The sequence below is a fragment of the Myotis myotis genome, unplaced genomic scaffold, assembly GCF_014108235.1.
Source record: "Myotis myotis isolate mMyoMyo1 unplaced genomic scaffold, mMyoMyo1.p scaffold_m19_p_2, whole genome shotgun sequence".
In the NCBI taxonomy this organism is placed as follows: domain Eukaryota; kingdom Metazoa; phylum Chordata; class Mammalia; order Chiroptera; family Vespertilionidae; genus Myotis; species Myotis myotis.
In genome coordinates, this window is record NW_023416324.1 from 111,937,313 (window position 1) to 111,960,894 (window position 23,582).

The window sequence follows — 23,582 nt, forward strand, 5'->3', positions numbered from 1 at the left end:
AACTAGATCATAAGTTGCTTAGGGACAAATGACTCTTGTGTGCCCTTACTCAAATAGCCCCGCCATGTTCTGGGCAGGGCTGATCCACAGCAAACACATAGAGCAGGTGTGTACTTTACAGTGAGGTACTCTGGGGACAAATCTTAGAATGATCCTTCCTCTGATCAAAACAGGGATGATAGGTTTATACTGGGGCTTCTGGTCAAGATGGTGGTGTAGGTAAGTGCAGTACTTGCATCTTCCCACAACCACATCAAAACTACAACTAGAATACAGAACAATCATCATTCAGAATTGCCTGAAATATAGCTGAACAGAGGTCCTACAAATAGGAAATTAAATAGGAAGCCACATTGTGAATGGTACAAGGGGCAGAGATGCTGAGCCAGCTGGTCCCATACCAACATGTGGCAGATAAAAATTGGGAGGTATATCTCGGTTGTAGAGGTCCCTCCTGAGGAGTGAAGGGTCCCAGACCCACACCAGGCCTCCTAGCCCAGGATTCAAAGGAAAATAAGTACCCATAACTTCTGGCTGTAAAAAGCAGTGGGGATTGAGGCCGAGAAAGACAGAGGCTGCTGGAGTCCCAGGCAGTTCTTCTTAAAGGGCCCCCACACAGACATACTTGAAATTGTTTTGAGCTCACCACTGGGGCAACAGTTAGAAAGGCACCAGGGACACATGGGGAGGAACTGAAGTGTCTGACAACAGGACAAGAGTGGAGGGGCAGCTTTCTCCCAGACAGAAGAGCTAGCAGAGGCCATTGTTCCTTTTCTGTGCCCTCACCCCACAGAGCCAACAGATGGGCACCATATCTGAGTCTCCATCAACCTGGTTAACACTGTTTGCCCCACCCTGGTAATTCCCTTAGACCCCCACCCCACCCAAGTTGTGGACCCACCCAAGCTATTTCCATTGGCTTTTCCATACAAACAGCCTGTCTTGACTTACGATTCAGACTTTCCTAAAACCTCTCAGACAAACAGTATCTGGCTTCTGTGTGCCCCATATCTCTTGCTAAGTGGCCGCAGGCCTGGCATTAGCAGCAGCCAGCCTCGGTTTGCAGCTTGGCCTCTCATGGGCACCTCCAAACCCAGGATAATTAGCATCCATCTGCTGATCACTTTGTAGCTCATGCCAGGTGGCCCTAGGCAGAACACAGGAGGTGGCTGACCATGGCCTGCATCTCCCAAGAGGTTCCAGAGCTAGTGCACCTAGTAGACAGCTTCAGATACCATCCAACCACCTCCACAAGTGACACACTCAAGGGAAGACTCAGTGGGCACCAGAGTCCTTCTGAAATAAGTCCTTCTCCATGGAGTGGGCCCTGGCACAACTGATCCTCCAAGTGGTTGCAGCCAGTCCTTGTAGCTGATAAGCCAGAGGGCAAATTCCTTCCATCGCTGTGCCAACAGCAATCAAGGTTCAACTACAACAGGAGGATGTATACAACCCACAGACACATGAGGGCATACCTGGAGTGCCCAGCTTGGGTGATCAGGGAGGCTGTGCCATTGGGACCGATAGGACACCTACTATATTAGGCCACTCTACCAAGCCTGGGAGATGTGGCAGCTCTACCTAATACATTAGAAACAAACACCAGGAGGCTGCCAAAATGAGGAGACAAAGAAACATGCCCCAAATGAAAGAACAGAACAACACTCCATAAAAGAACTAAACAAAATGGAGACAAACAATCTACTAGACACAGACTTCAAAATCCTGGTTATAGCCCAGTCAGCATGGTTGAGCATTGACCTATGAACCAGGAGATCACGCTTTGAATACTGGTCAGGGCACGTCCCCAGGTTGCAGGCTCAATCCCCAGTGTGGGCATGCAGGAGGTAGCCAATCAATGATTCTCTCTCATCATTGATGTTCCTATGTCTCTCTCCTTCTCCCTTTCTCTATGAAATTAATTAAAGCATATTTAAAAAATAAAACTACTCATTATAAGGATGCTCAATGAACTTGGGGGAAGAGTAGATGAACTTTGTGAGAATTCAACAAAGAGATCAGAAACATAAAAATGGAGATAGAAAACATGAAAAAGAACCAGTCATAAATTAAGAATACACTAACTGGACAAGAGAGAACCAAGATGGCGGCATAGGTTAACGCCGGAGTTTGCTGCTTTGAACAACTACTTCAAAAGTGAAACTAAAAGACAGAATGGACATCACCCAAAACCACAGGAACGCTGGCTGAGTGGAAGTCCTACAACTAGGAGGGAAGAGAAACGCATACGGACACTCAGAGGAGGCGCAGTGCTGAAGTCAAATTCTGAGGTACGGAGTGCACTGAGTGGGCTGGCGGCAGAGGGCGCGGTTGGCGTTTTCAATCGGGAGGGAGTCGCAGACTCTGAGCTCCAGATATGGGCGAGTCTTTAGGGACCCAGACTCAAACGGGAGAAGCGGGACTGTCTGGCTTCGGTCAGAGCGAGTGCAGCTTTCTCTCTGAGCTTTGCAGCGGGTGCTGGGACTCAGAGAGGCAGAGCCCCTGGGGACAGGACTGAGAGCCGCCATAACTGCTCTCTCCGGCCCACCCTGTTGATCCTGTGCGACCCGCCCTGCCCAAGCCCTGCACACAGGCATTTGCCGGATAGCCTCAGGCAAAGGCTAGATTAGCACCTCCCTAGAAGACAGAAGTTCTCTCACTGCTGACACAGCTGATTCTCACAGCCACTTGGCCTGGAGGTCAAACCCTCCCTGGTATTAGCTACAACAATCAAGGTTTAACTATAAGGCTGCGAACAAAGACCACTAGGGGGTGCACCAAGGAAGCATAACAAAATGCGGAGACAAAGAAACAGGACAAAATTGTCAATGGAAGATATAGAGTTCAGAACCACACTTTTAAGGTCTCTCAAGAACTGTTTAGAAGCCGCCGATAAACTTAATGAGATCTACAAGAAAACTAATGAGACCCTCGATGTTATATTGGGGAACCAACTAGAAATTAAGCATACACGGACTGAAATAACGAATATTATACAGACTCCCGACAGCAGACCAGAGGAGCGCAAGAATCAAGTCAATGATTTGAAATGCGAGGAAGCAAAAAACACCCAACTGGAAAAGCAAAATGAAAAAAGAATCCAAAAATGCGAGGATAATGTAAGGAGCCTCTGGGACAGCATCAAGCGTACCAACATCAGAATTATAGGGGTGCCAGAAGATGAGAGAGGGCAAGATATTGAAAACCTATTTGAAGAAATAATGACAGAAAACTTCCCCCACCTGGTGAAAGAAATGGACTTACAGGTCCAAGAAGCACGGAGAACCCCAAACAAAAGGAATCCAAAGAGGACCACACCAAGACACATCATAATTAAAATGCCAAGAGCAAAAGACAAAGAGAGAATCTTAAAAGCAGCAAGAGAAAGAAACTCAGTTACCTACAAGGGAATACCCATACGACTGTCAGCTGATTTCTCAACAGAAACTTTGCAGGCCAGAAGGGAGTGGCAAGAAATATTCAAAGTGATGAATACCAAGAACCTACAACCAAGATTACTTTATCCAGCAAAGCTATCATTCAGAATGGAAGGTCAGATAAAGAGCTTCACAGATAAGGAAAAGCTAAAGGAGTTCATCACCACCAAACCAGGATTATATGAAATGCTGAAAGGTATCCTTTAAGAAGAGGAAGAGGAAGAAAAAGGTAAAGATACAAATTATGAACAACAAATATGCATCTATCAACAAGTGAATCTAAGAATCAAGTGAATAAATAATCTGATGAACAGAATGAACTGGTGATTATAATAGAATCAGGGACATAGAAAGGGAATGGACTGACTATTCTTGGGGGGGAAAGGGGTGTGGGAGATGCGGGAAGAGACTGGACAAAAATCGTGCACCTATGGATGAGGACAGTGGGTGGGGAGTGAGGTCGGAGGGTGGGGCCGGAACTGGGAGGAGGGGAGTTATGGGGGGGAAAAAAGAGGAACAAATGTAATAATCTGAACAATAAAGATTTAATTAAAAAAAATAAAATAAAAAAATTAACACACACACACAAAAAAAGAATACACTAACTGAAATGAAGAATACGTTACAGGGAATCAACAATGGAGTAGATGAAGCAAAGGATCAAGTCAGAGATTTGGAAAATAGGAAATAAAACACCCAATCAAAATAGCAAAAAGAAAAAAGAATTACAAAAACCATTGAGGATAGTAAAAGGAGCCTCTGAGACAACTTCAAGTGCACCAACATTCGCATCATGAGGGTGCCAGAAGGAGAAGAGAGAAAACAAGGAATTTAAAACCTATGTGAAAAAACGATGGTGGAAAACTTTCCTCATCTGGTGAAGGAACTAGGTATACAAATCCAGGAAGCACAGAGAGTCCCAAACAAGATGAACCCAAAGAGGTCCACACCAAGACACATCGTAATGAAAATGACAAAGATTAAAGAAAGAGAATCTTAAAAGCAGCAAGGGAAAAGCAGTTAGTGATGACAAGGGAGCTCCCATAAGACTGTCAGCTTATTTCTCAACAGAAATTTTGCAGGCCAGAAGATATTGGCAAGAAATATTCAAGGCCTGGCTGGTATGGCTCAGTGGATTGAGTGTCACCCCATGCACCAAGAGGTTGACAGTTCAATTCTCAGTCAGTGCACATGCCCAGGTTATGGGCTCAACCCCCAGGGCAGGAAGAAGTCGATTGATGTTTCTCTCATTGATGTTTTTATCTCTAGCTCTCTCTTCATTGCACTCTTTCTGAAATCAATAAAAGCATATAAAAGAAATAAATATTCAAAGTGATGAGAAGCAAGAACCTAAAACCAAGGTTACTGTATCCAGCAAAGCTATTCATTAGAAGTAAAGAACCTATAAGGAGCATCCCAGACAAGAAAAAACTAGAGCGTATCACCACCAAACCAGTACCACATAAAATGTTTATGAAGAAGGAAAAAGAGTAAAAATATGAATAATAAAATATCAATAAATGCATATCTATCTACCATTGAATCTAAAAAACAAACAAGCAGAACAGAACCAGATTCAAAGAAACAGAGAACATTTTGATATTTCCAGATTGGGGGGGGGGGGGGGAGTTGAGGAGATGGGTGAAAAAGGTGAAGGGATTAGGAAGTAAAAATTGGTAGTAACAGAATAATCATGAGGATACAAATTATAGCATAGGGAATATAGTCAATAAAATTGTAGTAACTATGTATGGTATTAGATGGGTACTAGATTTATTGTGATGATCCCTTACTAAGTTATATAATGTCTAATCACTGGGGTGTACACCTGAAACTAATATAACATTGTATGTCAACTTCAATTGAAAAATAAAAAAATTATTCTTTTTTTAAAAAAGAAAGAAAATTGTTGATATGAAAAAGTATGCTCTGACCCAAGAGTGAATTTGGTTAGAAATGTGAAGAGTCAACTTGGGAAAAACAGGTTTCCATTTTGGATAATAATGGACTTCAGAAAGCACGTTTTACTTACTGATATTCAGAGTATATTGAATTGTAAATTTTGAAAAAGTCAAATAAACACAATACTAAATTAAAGCAATAATAAATAAGAAAAAAAACAGGAATGATCATTGATGTCAAAGTTTTGAGAACCTCAATTAAAAATAACAAAAGAATAAGTAAATATGGTAGGAGAAGTAACAATGAATGCAAATTTAACATTTATTAAGAGCAAAACTGTTTTACTCAAGAATGTCTACAAAGAGCTATTATAAGTTGGAAGAACTCAAATTCCATTGCAACAAATGTTACAGCACGGCACCACCTAAAAATGTGCTAATTGTCAGCAAAGATACATTTGCTTCAAGCAAGAATCTCCGGTAAGGTTTGAACCATTTTCCAATGTGGTTAAAACAAACCCGACAGTTTTACTGGTGTATGGCTAGCAGTACAGGATTAAAAGGGAGGTTGTATCTGCTGTGAGAATGAATGCCAGCTCACTGAGGCAGTTCAGCCTGCATAGTAGTGGCTTTACCCTGTTTAAAAGTTTAATATAACCAACATTTTAAAAAGAGATTGCATAAAGCAAGGCTCAGGACAGTGTGTATCATATGCTACCACTGTGTTAAAAAGAGGAAAAAGAATATGTACTTGAACTTGTTTTTATATATGCTGCAAACATATTTGAAAAAGAACAAGACACCAGACAAGACTATGAGACCTTTCTTATGTCTTAGTCTACAGAACCGGACACCAGAGAGAGGAGTTTTGATAAATTATATCGACAGTGCTTACAGAAGTTTTAGTTTAGAAAGAACTCCTCCATTTGTTAAGAATCTGGTATCAAAGAACCCTAGTGCTGAGTAGTAGCTGGTATCAAGCGTAGAGGACAGTACCAATGTCAGTCTGATAGTCCTTGAGGGTGTTGCAGTCGAACATCTCCAGTCCCCTTGGGGTCCGGAGGCAGAAGACACTCACAGGGAAGCCACATCTCAAAGATAACAGCGTTCTCAGCTCAGACACTTTTTTACCAAGAAGGGAAATGCTCTCCATTATCAACATTTTCTCTTGTGTAACAGCATTGAACACATAGAGAGTGGGCTTATCTTCTTCCTATGGGGAGAGAAAAGAAGAGAACTCAGGAACAAGCACTGTCTGGAGGTTGGGACAGACAAATATGTTGAAGGGTGGCTCTAAGTGCCTCTAGCTAAGGATGAAAAGGAAGGTCAGTTTACATTTTCTGACGTCTGGTCTGAATTTTGCTCTCTCTGAATCTTGCTCTTTACTCCTGCTTTGAGTAAAATAAAGGAAGCCTAGGCAGAGCTTTGAGATCCTTCTTACTTCTTAGTCTACAGGCCCAGCTGCACAGTGTTGATAATATATATCCCCACTGCACTTACGGAGGTTAGTTTCAAAACAACTCCATTGTGCTGCACTTTAATTTGGAAATGCTATGGATTCTACACCTTCACTTAAAAAAAGTGTTTTCTGTGAGGTTATCTCTGGAAAGTAGAATTGAGTTCAGGTTGGGATGGGAGTTTTGCTTATCATTTTACTAGAGGCCTGGTGCATGAAATTTGTGCACGGGTAGGGTCCATAGGCCTGGCCAGTGATCAGGGTCGATCAGGTTCCCTGCCTCCTCTTTCCCTTGCCCTGCCACCACCACTGGTTGCCCACCATGTTCCACGCTGCCTCCTGGTGGTCAGTGCACATCATAGTGAGTGATTGAACTCCCAGTCGAACTCCCAAGGGGACACTTTGGATATTAGCCTTTTATATATATAGATGCTCTTCATTGTCTGTATCACTTGACCTTTAAAAATAACCATGTTCATTTATGTTTATTATTTTAAAAAGGAAATACTAAATATGAGTGAAAAAAGTTTCCTTTGTTCCTTTTACTTTGTAATCTTAATAGGAAAGCAAGTGGAATGGAAATAATCGGAAATAGAGTTAGGAATGAAAATTGGGGGAAAGTATTAATCATTTTGTTAGCAACAGTTAAATCAAGTGGAACCAACACAAAACCACAGGAAATGAGGAAATTGGGAAAGTGGTAGGGAGGGAAAATTTATTAACATTTCCACTTTTCTAACATAAATAAATAAATAAATAGAAGTGGCTTTACTTCTACTTTAGAGGATTCAGGTCAATCACATGTTTTCTTCAGTCCCCTGTTGCTGGCTTGGCAGATGGGAGTGCACAGAGCTGACATGTAGCTTGCCCTGGTAACCCACCTCCTCTCCAAGAGGGGCCTTGAGCAAAACCTAGAAGCTGAAAATGGCCTCCAGTTTCCTCAAGGCGGCTTCAGCCAGTCACTTCCCTCCTGGACCCCTTCCACTTTCCCTCCCTTTTTCTCCCATCAAAATTCATCTCTGGTTTCTCCAGGGTCCCTTCTTGCTTCAGGCTTATAATGCATTAAATGTATTCCCCACCTCCCAGATAACACATCATGAAAATCTCTTTGAAAGAGCCTTTGAGGAGTAATGTTATGATGAAAGTTTAGGCTGCAATGTTTTAATCTAGGGTCCATTTTAGTAACTCAAATCACCTAGGCTCAGTCATCCAGCAAGCTGAGCTGCTCCCTGAGTCTAAAGTGCTTGGAATAGGATTAAAAACGATGGCAGAGTAAGTGGATGGTATGTAGACCACTCCCAGAATAAAACTTGAACTACAACTAAAATACAAAAATAAAAATAAAAAAAAATCCTGAATAATCAACTGAAGACTAGCTGGAGAGAACCTTGATAACCAAGGATAGAAAGTGGAGACGACACAGAGACTGGTAAGAAGGGTGGAGGTGCAGAGGGCTTGCTGGACTCCCACAGAAAGCAGCTGAAGTTGTGGAGAGATATCTCAGCTGTGTGTGTGTGGGGGGGTGGGGGGTTGAAACTGAGAACTCTGGGGTCTAGTCCCCAACCTGAGCCCCAGAGCCCACAGCAACAGAACTGAGAAAGGTGCCCACATAACATCTGGCTGTGAAAAGCAGCAGGATTGCTATCTGCCAGGGAGAGATGGCTGGAAATGCAGGCACCCTCTTAAAGGGCAAAAATTTCGTGTGCAGCCACTCATTTTGTGGTCTGGCAGAGGTAGGGCAGAGTGGACTGGGCCTTTGTGAGCAGAAGTCAAGGTTGGGTGCTCTGGGGTTAGAGCTCAGAAGGCAGACATCCCGGTCTCCTGTGCTGAGTCATTCCTTCACATTGTAGAAGACACTTTCTTATCTAGAACTTTACTATTCAGGCAGATTTACCTGGGGGGGAGGCAGTTGACACATCCTATTGGAAAACACATTGCCCCATGGTGTTTCTGAGGCCCATTAAGAGACAAAGAATAACAATTAGCCTCCAGGAAGGAACAATTGCCCCACCATGTTGGAAAAACTCTCGCCACACATGTGGATGATTGCCTCAGGGTTACTCAAGACTGAATCCACTCACTCTGCAGGCAGAGGCAGGCCTCTGGAGACTTTGAGTCTTTACCTGATGTAATTAGTCAGAAACAGCATTTGACACTGTCCATAACTAGAGATTGAGAGGCATCGCAGATCTACCTAATCCTAATATATATAAAAACCCTGGGTCCATCACAACCAAATGGACAACCAGTCCATCCCCCAGCCCTCAGGCTGCATTGATCAGGTGATGGCTAACAGGTGAACCAGGTCACTCATGCTCCAATGAATCCATGGCAGCAGCATCTAGTGAGCAGGCGGAAGGCAGACTGCTTGGTCCCTCCCCCGGCTCGCAGGCTCTCACTGATCAGGGGATAGCTAACAGGAGTGACTCCGGTTCCCTTTTAGCCATCCCCTGATCAATGGAACCAGAGTGAGTGGTGCGGGGACTGGTGAGCAGCTGGAAAGCAGGCCTCTTGGTCCCTCCTCCCGGCCCTCAGACTCCAATCAATTGGTGGCAGAGGCAGGGTGGAACTGGGGACTGGCTTCCTTAGTAGTACTACAGGTACAATCTCCAGAGGACAGGCCAGGAACCAATGGACCAGCGCCACCAGCACGATCCCGACAGCGCTGGGGGCCTCCTGGAACTCAGCCTCGGGCACTGCAGCCGCTCCCCCTCCCTAGACACTCCACAAGGAAGAAAGGATATCGCCAGCAGCACCATCTAGTGCTGTTACTTCTCTACAGGGCCAGTAGTTACTGCTCTCCCTGTGCTTCCTCCAGGTTGCCTGCCCCCTCCAGATGAAGTGTGTGCACTGCACACAGAAGGAGATGTGAGTAGGTAGCACACAGGAAATTAATTTCAAAAGATTTTGGACCAATCATTTTCCTCATTGGCCTGTTGGTTTGTTCCTCTCTAAGTATTTCCTCAACAACCTCACCAAAGGAGGAGATACTAATAGGAATGGTCCATTAAGGCTAATTAAAGCCATTAAAATTAATTTTGTTTGGAGATTTATTGGGAAATTTGGGACTCCCATTGAGACCATTGATGCACGCCAGGGAGTCACCCAGCAGAGCCCCTGAAACGACTGCTGCTGTGGGCTGTGACACAGTGGTTGCCCCCTGCCCCCACCCTGCAGGCCTGGCACCAGCTCTGAGGGGCTCCAGAGCTCTCACTGATCAGCTCATCATCACAGCTGCACCTCCAACCCCTTCGGTTGTGAGAGGAGAATAAGAGGATGTGAACCACGAAGGCCAAACTGGGAGACATTTTCACAAGAAGATGGACCCAGCCATCATTTTATGATGTGGTTTGTGAACCATTGAATGTCCCCCCTTAAAATATATCTTCAGGACTTGCTCAGTGCCAGGGAGTCCACGGGGAGCAGAGCCCTTAGATGTAAGCATTCTGTGTGTTTCGGGGTCTCCTGAGGGTGTACATCCCCTGGAGGGTGAACCCCAGGCTTCGGGGAGGCCTCAGACCATTGTTTGAACTTACAGCTCTCACAATGTGTGAAGGCAGGAAAACCAGCCGTGAAATTTGCATCCCGTCCCCAGGTGTTACAGGGTGACATGTAAAGCTAAATGGATGGAATTGCGATGGTGCCTAAGCTGACTGAGATGGGAGAGTGCCCTCAATCCCTGGGCCTCTGTGATCATGGGAGTCCTTGCACTGGGGCCAAGGGAGGCAGAAGGAGGACCTAAGGAAGTGTGAGGGGCTTGGCTGTTATTGCTGAAGGAAGAGGCTGGATGCGGAGCCAGTGGTTCTCCCGAGCCCCTGGGCAGAGATGCACCTACCACACCCAGTGCTGCCACTGTGTCCCCACTGACAGAACTGCAAGTCCATCAGCGTGTGCTGCTGTCAGCCCATGTGCGTGGTCCTTCATTATAGGAGGATGGAAACTGGCCCCCAGGGGGGTGGGGTCAGAGGCTCTGTGGCCAATGAGCAAGTGGAGAGTAAGTGGTGGGAAGGGTGAGGACAGCACTTCAGAAAGCAAGGTGCACTCAGGAATACATGGGAGGACACTGAGCTGTGCAGGAACATGGGAGCTGGGCAGGCAGACAGCGATGCTGCACAAGAGGGGAGGTGGTGGCAGAGGGCAGCAGGGGCAGTAAAACCCCCGTGGACTCAGCCAACAGCAGGCCTGGGTCTCACAGGTCCTGTGGTCAGAGTAGGGCAGCTTAGCGGACCCTCTGCTCCAGCTCTCACATGCTGTGCAAGGCTGCGGCGAGCAGGGAGCCTTCTGGCCCATGCTCATCGGGACGCTGGCAGAACCTATCCTGGGGACTGTCTGACTAGAGGCCCAGCTGCGTGCTGTCTGTGGACAGAGATCCCCTGAGGTCCTAGAGGCCACCCTGGCTCCTTGCTATGGCTTCTCTAGTTCCCAAGGGTGCCTGCCCCCGCGGCTGCCATGACCAAGCAGGACAGGCCCCAAAGAGCCATAGGAGCCACATCCCAGCTCCCTGGCTGGGCTGTTAGGAGCAGCCACGGCCTCTCCCACACTCGAGAGGAAACAGTCACACAAGGCAGGACACCGGGGCCACTGGGGTCTGCCCACCACGGACACCAATCACCCTGGACCCTGTCACACTGTTGCCTGAATCCTAAATATTGGGAAACGTGTGACTCCTGCCAACTGTCTGCAACAGCAGAATGACCAGTCATTATGACATGCACTGACCACCAAGGGGCAGACGCTCAATGCAGGAGCTGCCCCTGGTGGTCATTGTGCTCTCACAGGGGGAGCACTGTTCAGCCAGAAGCTGGGCTTATGGCTGGTGAGTACAGCGACAGTAGTGGGAGCCTCTCCTGCCCCTGTGGCAATGCTAAGGATGTCCAACTGACAGCTTTGGCATGCTCTCTGTTGGGGGGGAGCGGGCCTAAGTCATCAGTCGGACATCCCCTGAGGGCTCCCGGACTGCAAGAGGGTGCAGGCTGGGCTGAGGGACCCCTTCCCTCAAGTGCACAAATTTTGTGCACCGGGCCTCTAGTACATAATCACTAACCCAAACAGGCAGCCAAAATGTGGAGACAAAAAAATAATCCCCAAATGAAGAATAAGAGAATTCTCCAGAAGAAGAGATAAATGAAATGGAGATGAGAAATTTATCTGAGATTAAAAAGATGGCAACCGGCAAGATGGGAGAGAGAGTGTGTGAAACAGTGAGGGAGCGAAAGGGGAGTGTGTGGATATGAGAGAGAGAGAGAGAGAGAGAGAGAGAGAGAGAGAGAAGAGTTAGGGACAGTTAGATCCTGCAGAACTTTCAGGGGCTGGTGGACCAGGCAGTCTTAGACTGCGAGTCCATGCTGCTGCTGCAAAAACTGCCGGCCAGCCGGAGCTGGCACAGAAACCATGCCACCTTGAAGGGCAGAACTGCTGTGACTAGGATCCTAGCCTCACCACCACCCAGATTGGCCTCAGATGCAAACTAGGACCCTACAGCCACTCTGGACAAAGACCTGCTACCACAGCTCCAGTCCCACAGACACTGATTTGGCTGCAGATTTCTGTGAGTCACAGAATGCATGCCCCTTTCTGCCAGCCTGCTGCAGCAACATAGGGCTTGCCCGATCTGTGGTGCATGAGTGGGCCTCCCACCAACACAGGGTGGCTATGTAACCTGGTTGCCCTAGCAGGCCGGGAACTCTGATTATTGGTGCACGTGCATGGACTGATTCTTGGCACTGAGCACCAGTCATTTTTATTCTCGGTGCACGCACGCAGGGACTCTGCTTCTCCTCATGCTTGTACATGTGCATGGGAACCCTGATTCTCAGTGCGCACACATCGAGGGCCAGTGACTCCAATTCTCGACACACAAGCGCACGGGGACACTGATTCTCAGAAAGCACGTGAGGCCACACAGAACACCAGAGATTCCAATTCCCTATTCTCAGTACATGCACACGGGGACTCTGATTTCTGGTACATGCTTGGGGAATCTTATTTTTGGCACACGCATGTGGGGACCCTGATTCTAGGTCCACATGCAAAGCTGCATGGAATGCCAGTGACTCTGATTCTCAGCACGCACACGGGGGCCCTCATTCTCAGCACACATGTGAGGACCATGATTCTCGGCATGCACATGAGGCTGCACTGAGTGCCAGTGACTCTGATTCTCGGCACGTGTGGCTCTTACTGACTCACGGCAGCCACACGTCTCACTGTCTGAGCTCTTCAGTGATGCTTGGGTGATGTGACAATCCCACCTCAGGTAGATCAGGCCTCCGCAACTTGGTGCTTGGACCTTCTGGTGATAGCTAGAATGGGGAGACAATGAAACAATCCACAAGGGAAAGAAAAAGAGAAATTTCCAAGAAAGGAACTAAATGAAATGGAGGCAAGCAATATGTCAAAAAAAAAAAAAAAGAATTCAGAGTACAGTAGGTCCTCACAATTTTCACCATAAGTCGGAACCCACCTACATAAGCACCTACATCACTCACATGGAGCACATACACAGCAGTAATGAAGTGAAACAGTAAAAATAATTTAAAAGAAAGATAACAATTCCTGACCTTTACTTGTGGTAAATAATAGAAAACATAAAGCACATATGTACATACATCAAAATGATGGAACTTTTTTTTAAAAAATAAATAAATGGGAGATGGTGATGTAACCATGAAATGACGCATGTTGAGTCCGACGTAACCCGAGGACTGCCTGTAATGGTCATACAGTTCATAAACTGGATGGATGAGAAAATCAACAACTTATGCAAAAATCAGGAAGAAATGAAAAGTAATACATCTACAATAAAAAAAAAAGATGGAAGGTTTCAACAGTAGATTAGGAAAAATGGAGGAACAAATCAGTGAGTTAGAAGATAAGGCAGAGAAACAAGCCCAATATGAACAGCAACTGGAGAAAAAAATTAAAAAGCAGGAGGAGAGCCTAAGGAAGTTTTGGGACAATATGAAATGAAGTAACATATGTTTAATAAGGGTGCCAGAAGGACAAGAAGAGCAGCAAGGATTAGAGAATCTATTTGAAGAAATAATGACAAAAAAATTCCCTGATATGGGAAAGAAAAAAGTCACACAAGTACAGAGGGACCCAAGCAACATGAACCCCAAAAGACCCACACTAAGATACATCATAATTACAATGGCAAACATTAACAAAAAAGAGAGAATCGCCCTGACCAGTTTAGCTCAGTGGATAGAGCGTTGGCCTGCGACTGAAAGGTCCCAGGTTCGATTCCGGTCAAGGGCATGTACCTTGGTTGCAGACACATCCCCAGTAGGAGGTGTGCAGAAGGCGGCTGATCGATGTTTCTCTCTCATCGATGTTTCTAACTCTCTATCCCTCTCCCTTCCTCTCTGTAAAAAATCAATAAAATATATTTAAAAAAAAAAGAGAGAGAATCTTAAGTGCTGCAAGAGAGAGACAGAGAGTTGCCTACAAAGGATCCCTCATCAGATTATCAAATGATTTCTCAACAGAAACACATCAGGCCAGAAGAGAATGGAATGAAGTATACAAAGTGATGCAGAGTAAAGGACTGAATCCAAGAATACTCAATCCAGCAAGGCTATCAATCAAAATTGAAGGGGAAATAAGGAGCTTCACAGACAAAAAAAAAGGCTAAGGGAGTTTATAACTACCAAGACAGCAATGCAATAAATACTAAAGGGACTGTTGTAAAAAGAAGAAATAGGAAGGGAAGAAAGAACACAGTCATAAAGAATTGAAATGGCTACAAACAAGTACCTATCAATAATAACATTAAACATAAATGGATTAAATGCTCCAATCAAAAGACATAGAGCAACTGATTGGATAAGAAAACATGACCCATGTGTATGCTGTCTACAAGAGACCCACCTCAGAACAAGGGACTCACACAGACTAAAAGTGAAGGGATGGAAAAATATATTTCAGGAAAATGGACATAAAGAAAAGCTAGAGTAGCAATACTTATATCTGAAAAATTTGACCTCAAAGTGAGGGTCATAACAAGAGACAAGGAAGGCCACTTCATAATTCTAAAGGAATCGATACAAAAAAAAGGATATAACTCTGTTAAACATATATGAACCCAATGCAGGAGCACCCAAATACATAAAAAAACTTCTGGAAGATATTAGGGGAGAGATTGACAGCAATACAATCATAGTAGGAGACTTTAATGCCCAATTAACATCAATGGATAAATCCTCTAGATGAAAAATCAGCAAAGAAACAGCAATCCTAAATGACTCACTAGATCATATGGACTTAACCGACATCTTCAGAACATTCCACCCCAAAGCCACATAATATACATTCTTCTCAAGCGCACATGGGACATTTTCAAAGATAGACCACATATTGGGACACAGACAAAGTCTCTCCAAATTCAAGAAGATTGAAATCATATCAAGCATCTTCTCAGATCACAATGGCATAATATTAGAAATAAACTAAAATAAAAGCAATCACAAAAATTCAAACACTTGGAAGCTGATTAGCATGCTATTAAACAATGATTGGGTTACCAAAGAGATCAAAGAAGAAATAAAAACCGTCCTGGAAACAAATGACAATGAACACAACAATCCAAAATCTATGGGACACAGTGAAAGCAGTCCTGAGAGGTAAGTTCATAGCATTACAGGCCTACCTCAAAAACAAGAAAATTTGGTAAGAAACCATCTAACTCTCCAACTTGAAGAATTAGAAAGAGAGCAACAAGAAAAGCCCAGAGTGTGCAGAAGGAAGGAAATAATAAAGATCAGAGTGGAAATAAATGATATAGAGACAAAAAAAGTACAAAAGATCAATGAAACCAAGAGCTGGTTTTTTGAAAAGATAAACAAGATTGGTGATCCTGTAGCCAGGCTCACCAAGAAGCAAAGAGAGTGGACCCATGTAAACAAAATCAGATATTAAAGAGGTGAAATAACAACAGACCCTACAGAAATACAAAGAATCATAAAAAAAGAATACTATGAGCAACTGTATTCCAACAAACTGGTCAACCTAGAAGAAATGGACATGTTCCTAGAAAAATATGACCTTCCAGAACTTAATCAGGAAGAATAAAAAAATCTGAATAGGCTAATAACTAAGGAGGAAATTGAAGCAATAATAAAAAAAACAACTTCCAACTTCCAATAATAAAAAAACAACTTCCAACAACTTCCAAAAGCCCTCAACCAGATGGCTACACAGGGGAATTTAACAAACATTCAAAAAAGAAATAAAACCTATCCTCCTCAGACTCTTTCAAAAATTCAAGAGGAAGGCACACTTCCAAGCTCTTTCCAGGAAGCCAGTATTACCCTAATCCCAAAACCAGATAAAGACAATACAAAGAAAGAAAATCACAGGCCAATATCCTTCATAAACATAGATGCCAAAATTCTCAACAAAATTCTAGCAAATCAAATCCAGCATCACGTTAAAAAATCATACACAATGACCAAGTGGATTTATTCTGGGGATGCAAGGATGGTACAATATTCACAAATCAATAAACACGATACAGCACATAAACAAATTGAGAGATAAAAACCAAATAATCATATCCATTGATGCAGAAAAAGCATTGGACAAAATCCAACACCCTTTCTTGATAAAAACTCTCAGCAAGGTGGTAATAGAGTGATCATCTCTCAACATAATAAAAGCCATATATGACAAACCTATAGGTAACATCATACTCAATGGGCAAAAACTAAAACCATTTTCCCTAAGAAGAGGAACAAGACAGGGAAGCCCACTTTCACCACTCCTGTTCAATATAGTATTGGAAGTACTAGCTATGGCGATCAGACAAGAAGAAATAAAAGGCATCCAGATTTGAAAAGAATTAAAACTGTCATTATTTGCAGATGACATGATATTGTACATAGAAAACTCTAAAGACTCCATCAAAATACTACTAGACTTAATAAATGAATTCAGCAATGTAGCAGGATACAAAATTAACACCCAGAAATCTATGGCTTTTTTATATACCAATAATGAACTCACAGAAAGAGACCCTAAAAAATAATTCCATTTACCTTTGCAACAAAAAAATTAAGTTACCTAGGAATAAATTTAACCAAGGAGGTAAATGACCTGTACTCAGAAAAATTACATGTTGTTGAAAAAATAGATAGAGGAACACATAAACAAATGGAAGAATATACCGTGTTCATGGACTGGTAGAATCAACATCATTAAAATGTTCATAGTACCCAAAGCAATCTGTAAATTCAATGCAATCCCCATTGAGATACCAATGGCACATTTCACAGACCTAGAACAAACTCTCCAAAAATTCTTCTGGAATAACAAAAGACCCAGATTAGCTATAGCAATCTTGAGAAAGAAGAACAAAGTTGGAGGGATCACAATACCAGATATCAAGCTATAATACAAAGCCACTGTTCTCAAAACTGCTTCGTACTGGCGCAAGAACAGACATATGGACAAGTGGAACACAACAGAGAACCCAGAAATTAACTTAAGCCATTATGCTCAATTAATATTTGACAAAGGAGGCAAGAGCATACAATGAAGTCAATACAGTTTCTTCAATAAATGGAGTTGGGAAAATTGGACAGATACATGAAAAAAAAAGAAAGAAAGAAAGAAAGAAAGAAAGAAAGAAAGAAAGAAAGAAAGAAAGAAAGGAAGGAAGTAGACCACCAACTTACACCATACACAAAATAAACTCAAAATGAATAAAGGACTTAAACATAAGACAGGAAACCACAAAAATCTTAGAAGATGCCATAGGCAGCAAAATAGCAGACATATGTCATGGTAATATTTTTACCAATACAGCTCCTAGGGCGATGGAAACTAAGGAGAAAATAAACAAATGGGACTACATCAAAATAAAATCTTCTGCACAGCAAAAGAATCCATCAACAAAACAACAAGAAAGCCCACTCCATGGGAGAACATATTTGCCAATGTTATCACTGATAAGGGTTTAATCTCCAAAATTTATAGGAAACTCATACAAGTTAACAAAAGAAAGATAAACAATCCAATAAAAAAAATGGGCAAAGCACCTAAATAGACACTTTTCAAAAGAGGATATACAGAAGGCCAAGAGACATATGAAAACATGCTCAAAGTCACTAATCATCTGAGAGATGCAAATCAAAACAACAATGAGGTACCATCCCACACCAGTCAGACTGGCTATCATCAACAAATCAACAAAGGACAAGTGCTTGAGAGGATGAGGATAAAAAGGAACCCTTGTGCACTGCTGGTGGGAATGCAGACTGGTGCAGCCACTGTGGAGAACAGTATGGAGCTTCCTCAAAAAATTAAAAATGTAGCTTCCTTTTCACCCATTAATCCCATTTCTAGGAATATATCCCAAGAAACTAGAAACACCAATCAGAAAGGATATATGCACCCCTATATTCATAGCAACACAATTTACATTAGCTAAGATTTGGAAACAGCCTAAGTGCCCATCAGCAGATGAGTGGATTAGAAAACTGGGGTACATCTACACAATGGAATACTATGCTGCTATAAAAAAGAAGGAGGTCTTACCATTTGCAACATCATGGATGGAACGGGAGAGCACTATGCTAAGTGAAATGAGCCAGTCAGAGAAAGATAAATATCACATGATCTCACTCATTTGTGGAATATAAAGAACATCATAAACTGATTAACAACAATAAATACAGAGAGAAAGAAGCATAGAACAGACTGTCAAACTATAGTGGGAAGACAGGGGAGGGTTGAGGGGGTGGTAGGAGATCAACCGAAGGACTAGTATGCATGTATATAAGCATAACCAATGGACACAAACACTGGGGGAGGGAGGTGAGGGCATGTGCTGGGGGTAGGGGAGATCGGGGGGAGGTCAGTGGAGGAAAAAGGAGACATATGTACTACTATTTGTAATAATTTAAACAATAAAAAAGAAAAGAAATTTATCCAATATAGAGTTCAGAATAATGTTGGTAAAGTTACTCAATAGCATGAGAAAAGATATAGTAACTCTGAAAAAAGAATTGTTGGAAGTAAAGAATGACATAGCACTAATAAAGAACACCTAAGAAGGAATATACAGCAGATTAGGATAAGCTGAGATTGGACCAGTGAATTAGAAGACGGGGTAGAAAAAAATCACTCAATCAGAGAACCAAAAAGAAAAAACAATTGAAAAAGAGGAGAACAGCTTGAGGGAGCTATGGGAAAACCTGAAATCTAATAATAGTTGCATAATGGGTGTGCCAGAAGAGGAATAAAAGGAGAAAGGGATAGAGAATGTGTTTGAAGAAATAATGGCAGAAAACTTCCATAACCTAGTAAAGGAAAAAGTCACACAAGTTCAGGAGGCACAGAGAGTCCCAAGCAAGAAGAATCCAATGAGAACCATGCCAAGAAAAAAATCATGATTAAAATGCCAAAAATTAAAGACAAAGAGAGAATCTTAAGGGCAGCAAGAGAAAAGCAAACTGTTACCTACAAAGAGCTTTCATAAGCCTGTCAGCTATTTTCTCATCAGAAACTCTACAGGACAGGAGGGAATGGCATGATGTATTGAAGGTGGAGGAATGCCAGAGTCTGAGAACAAGATTACTATATCCAGCAAGGCTATCATTCAAAATAGATGGTGAAATAAAGAGCTTCCCAGACAAAAAAAAATAGCGGGGGAGGGGGAGGGATGGGGAGCCAAAGGAGTACATCACCAGCAAGCCAGCATTATAAGAAATGCTAAAAGGACTGCTATAATGAGAAGAAGAAGTAGAGAGAGAAAACTAGACCTACAGAATTAAAATGGCAATAAATAAGTAACTATCAATAATAACCTTAAATGTAAATGGATTAAATTCTCTAATCAAAAGACATAGGGTAGCTGAATGAATACAAAAACATGATCCAATTATATGCTGTCTACAAGAGATCCACCTCAGAACAAGAGACTCACACAGGATGAGAGGGAAGAGATGGAAAATGTTTTCCAGGCAAATGGAAATGAAGAAAAGCTGGGGTAGCAATACTCATATCTGACAAAATAGACCTCAAAGTGAAAGCCATAAGAAGAGATAAAGAAGGCCACTTCATAATACTAAAGGGATCTATACAACAAAAGGATATAATCCTGGTAAACATACATGCATCCAATATAGGAGCACCTAAATATATAAAAAAAACTTCTGGGAGAGATCGACAACAATATAGTCACAGTAGGGGACTTTAACATCTTGCTAACTTCACTTGAGAGACCCTGAAGACAAAAAATTATCAAGGAAACAGTGACTCTAAGGGACACACTGAATCAGATAGATTTAATTGACTTTATAGAACATTTCACCCAAAAGCTGCAAAATATACATTCTTCTCAAGTGCACATGGGTCATTCTCAAACATGGACCACATGCTAGGACACAAAAAAAGTCTGTTCAAGTTTAAGAAGATTGACATCATATCAAGCATCTTCTCAAATCACACAGCAATAAAATTAGAAATCAACTACAGTAAAAAACACCCCAAAACATTCAAACACACGGAAGTCAAGTAGGATGTTATTAAACAATGAATGAATAATCAATGAGACCAGGAAAGAAATAAAACATTCCTGAAAACAAATGAAGATGAACACACAACTAAAATCTCTCAGACACAAGAGAAGCAGTCCTATGGGGGAAGTTCATAGCACTAGAGGTCTACCTCAAAAAAGCAAGAAAAATTAATAATAGATTCAGCAAGATGGCAGCTAACAGGATGGCTGTGAGGGAGAGAGTGGGAGTTAGGGAGCTTAAGGAGAGTGCGTGAACGTGTGGGGCGTGTGTGTGTGTGTGTGTGACAGTTATATTCTGCAGAACTGTTGGGGGCTGGCGGACCAGGCTCCCCTAGTCTGGGAGCCTCTACTACTGCTGTAATCTCTCACGGGTCTGCCAGCTCTGCCGCAGAGACTGTGCCATCTTGAAGATGAGAGTGGCTGTGACTGGGTGCCCAGCCTCACCTCCACCCAGGAGACCTCTGACACCACCCAAGACCCTACAGCCACACCGGCCAGGGACCTGCTACCTTGGCTGCAAACCCACAAACACCGAGACTCCAGCCTCATCAGCTGCGAGCTCCTGAAAAGTTTGTCGGTGGCTGAATACTGAATAGGCAGATGTGTCCTGCACCTTTTCACGGAGCAGGTAGAAGAAATAGCTGAGTCAAGTAACATCCACCTGGAATTGGCTAATTAAACATAGCCGGTGGGATAATCCATGGTCCCAAAGGACAGAGGATACCTGGAGAATGGTAGGATCAGGGATATGGGGTGGAGAGAGAGAGAGAGACGCAACCAGTGCTAGAGGGTCAGAAGGAAACTGCACTGCACCAAGTCTGCATCCCTTGGGGACATGCGTAACTCTCAACTGTGGAAATGGGTCCTTGGACTGCTGGCAGCTGGGGACTTTAGATCTAAGTCCACAACCATAGCAGACTGTGCCCAGAAAGGCAGCCTGAAGTTCTGCACTGGCCGCTCATTGCTGGGGGAGAAAGACAGGCAGCGGTGCAGTTGCTCTGTCTTTATATTTTCCTTGCTTTTACTCGCTAAACTCGGTGCATAGGATCTTTCAATTACAAACACTCACTGAGGCTGGGATGCAGGGGAAAGTGGTTTGGGGGAAGCTGGGGAGCAAAATAGGGAGAAGCAACCAGGAACTCAGCTCTGGGACAGTCCAGTCCCTCCAACCCTGAACAGCCATTTTTCTCCTGAAGACCAGGCTCCTTTTAGCAGTGCAGCTACACCCAGCCTTGAGCTCTGCAGGGAAACAAGGATTCTGCATACCCCCAGGGAGCCCTCGGGGACTGGGTTGAGGGACCATTTGGTCCCAGAATCTAGTACAGCAACGCTGCCACCTAGAGCCCGTGTCAGATATAGACACTTGTGTAAATACGACTGAAAGCAGGCAGATAAACAAAGCAGGTAGATTGATTCCCCTGTCTAAAACCAAGGCTGTGGAATCTGACACTGAGGAGCAGTGGATCACTGGGAATTTCAACACAGTGCTGACTACCTAACAGAAAGCTGAGACATGGACAGAACAGTAGAAAGGGGTCTTAAACCAGCCCCCATGGAACGTTAAAACTCAGCTGAAGTGAACAACACTTCACTACTTCACTTTTTTATTTTTTATGTTTTACTTAAGAAATTAAAATTTTATTAATTTTTATTTATTTATTATTATTATTTTAATCTTTTATTTTGGGGGGTTATAGTTCTACATTCTATTTTTATTTTTTATCATTATTTTACTTTATCTCATTTTTTCCTTTTTGCCAACCTTTTCTTCCTCATTCTCCCTTTTTCATCCTGTTTCTCTTCTCCTGTTCATGCTTTGGTTTTTCTCTCACCTTTTTTTTACTCCTTGTTAAAAATTGATCTTCTTTATCTGCCTTATTGGTGCATTACTATTATAGTAGTCTGTTGGCTTACTCATATATCTAATTTCCTCTCTCCTGCTCCAAGTCCAGGCACCCTCTTTTCTCTTTCATAGCTAGCCAATATTTTTGGTTGTTGTTGTTTGTTTGTTTTTATTTTATGCTTTTGTTTTTCCTTTCCTAGCTTGCTCTCTTCTTCTACTAATAGCTTAATTAGGTTCACTCACCAAACTCAAGCCTATTTGCTCTTTATTCTCTTTTTCCAAAAATAGATGATTAGATAGATAGATAGATAAAAGAAAGGGGCAACTATATATATATAATTTTTAGTTGAGTATTTTGTTTTTTACTTTTCTTCTTATGTACTTACTAGGGGCCAGTGCACAAAATTCGTGCATTGGGGGTGGGGGTCCCTCAGCCCAGCCTGCCCCCTCTCACATACTGGGAGCCCTCAGGGGATGTCCTACTGATGGCTTAGACCCGCTCCCTGCTCCCCTTGGGGAGCGGGCCTAAGCCGCAGTCTGGCCTCCCTTTGTGGGAGGTGACTGGGCTGATCAGGGGAAGGCACTAGACATATCACCCCGCCGCTGCAGCCACTGCCAGTCACCACAGCCACCAAGGTGTTTTCATCAACACGGGCTCCAGTCCCTTCACCATGAAAAAATGACAACTTTCTTTAGGCATTTTCAAGGTGTCTCTTTCATAGGATATGACATTTCTTTCTTTTTCTTTATCCTCCCTTGAGGATATGTTTCCATTGATTTTTAGAGAATGTGGAAGAGAAAGGGAAAGACAGAGAGAAACATCAAAGTGAGAGGAACACTTTGATTGGTTGCTTCCTGCATGAGCCCTGACCTGGGCCCCGGCCAGGGAGGAGCCTGCAACCTAGGTACATGCCCTTGGTCAGAATTGAACCCAGACCCTGCAGTGGGAAGGCCAAGGCATTATCCACTGAGCCAAACCGGCTAGGGAAGGATATGACATATCTTAGCCCTCCAGCAGTGGACCTTCGTTTTTTTCTCCAGGAGTGAGGTAGAAAAACCCTAGATCACCTTTTTGGATTCTTATTACCCAAGTTACTAAGATTATTACCAGTGGCATACAGGGATCTTACCCAATGAGCGGTCAGAAAAGGTGTTTCCTCTGCAGTTCACACCAATCGCCAGCTCAGCCCCTGCCCAGGCCTAAAGCTTCTGGTTGAGGCTTTAGGCTTGGGCAGGTAACCCCCAGACCCTCCAATCAACAGCTCCACCCCTGCCCAGGCCTAAAGCCTCTGCCAGAGGCTTTAGGCCTGGACAGGGGACCCCCAGCTCCCTCTGATCACCGGCTCGGCTCTGCTCAGGCCTAAAGCCTCTGGCAGAGCCTTTAGGCCTGGGCAGGGGCCCCACAGCTCCCTCCAATCGCCAG

At 43.4% G+C, this 23,582-nt stretch overlaps 1 protein-coding gene and 1 long non-coding RNA gene across 2 annotated transcripts in view; one reads left to right on the top strand and one right to left on the bottom strand.

The window, feature by feature from the left end:
• Positions 1-23,582, top strand: part of LOC118677158 — a 113,371-nt gene that overhangs the window by 52,979 nt on the left and 36,810 nt on the right. The gene's annotated exons all lie outside the window — the stretch shown is intronic.
• The window catches only part of ANKUB1 (ankyrin repeat and ubiquitin domain containing 1), a 142,382-nt gene that overhangs the window by 51,641 nt on the left and 67,159 nt on the right, over positions 1-23,582 (bottom strand). Inside the window, exon 3 of the mRNA XM_036352000.1 lies at positions 6,335-6,551. Within this exon, the coding sequence (XP_036207893.1) occupies positions 6,335-6,551 (217 nt within the window). The remainder of the gene's footprint in view (positions 1-6,334; positions 6,552-23,582) is intronic.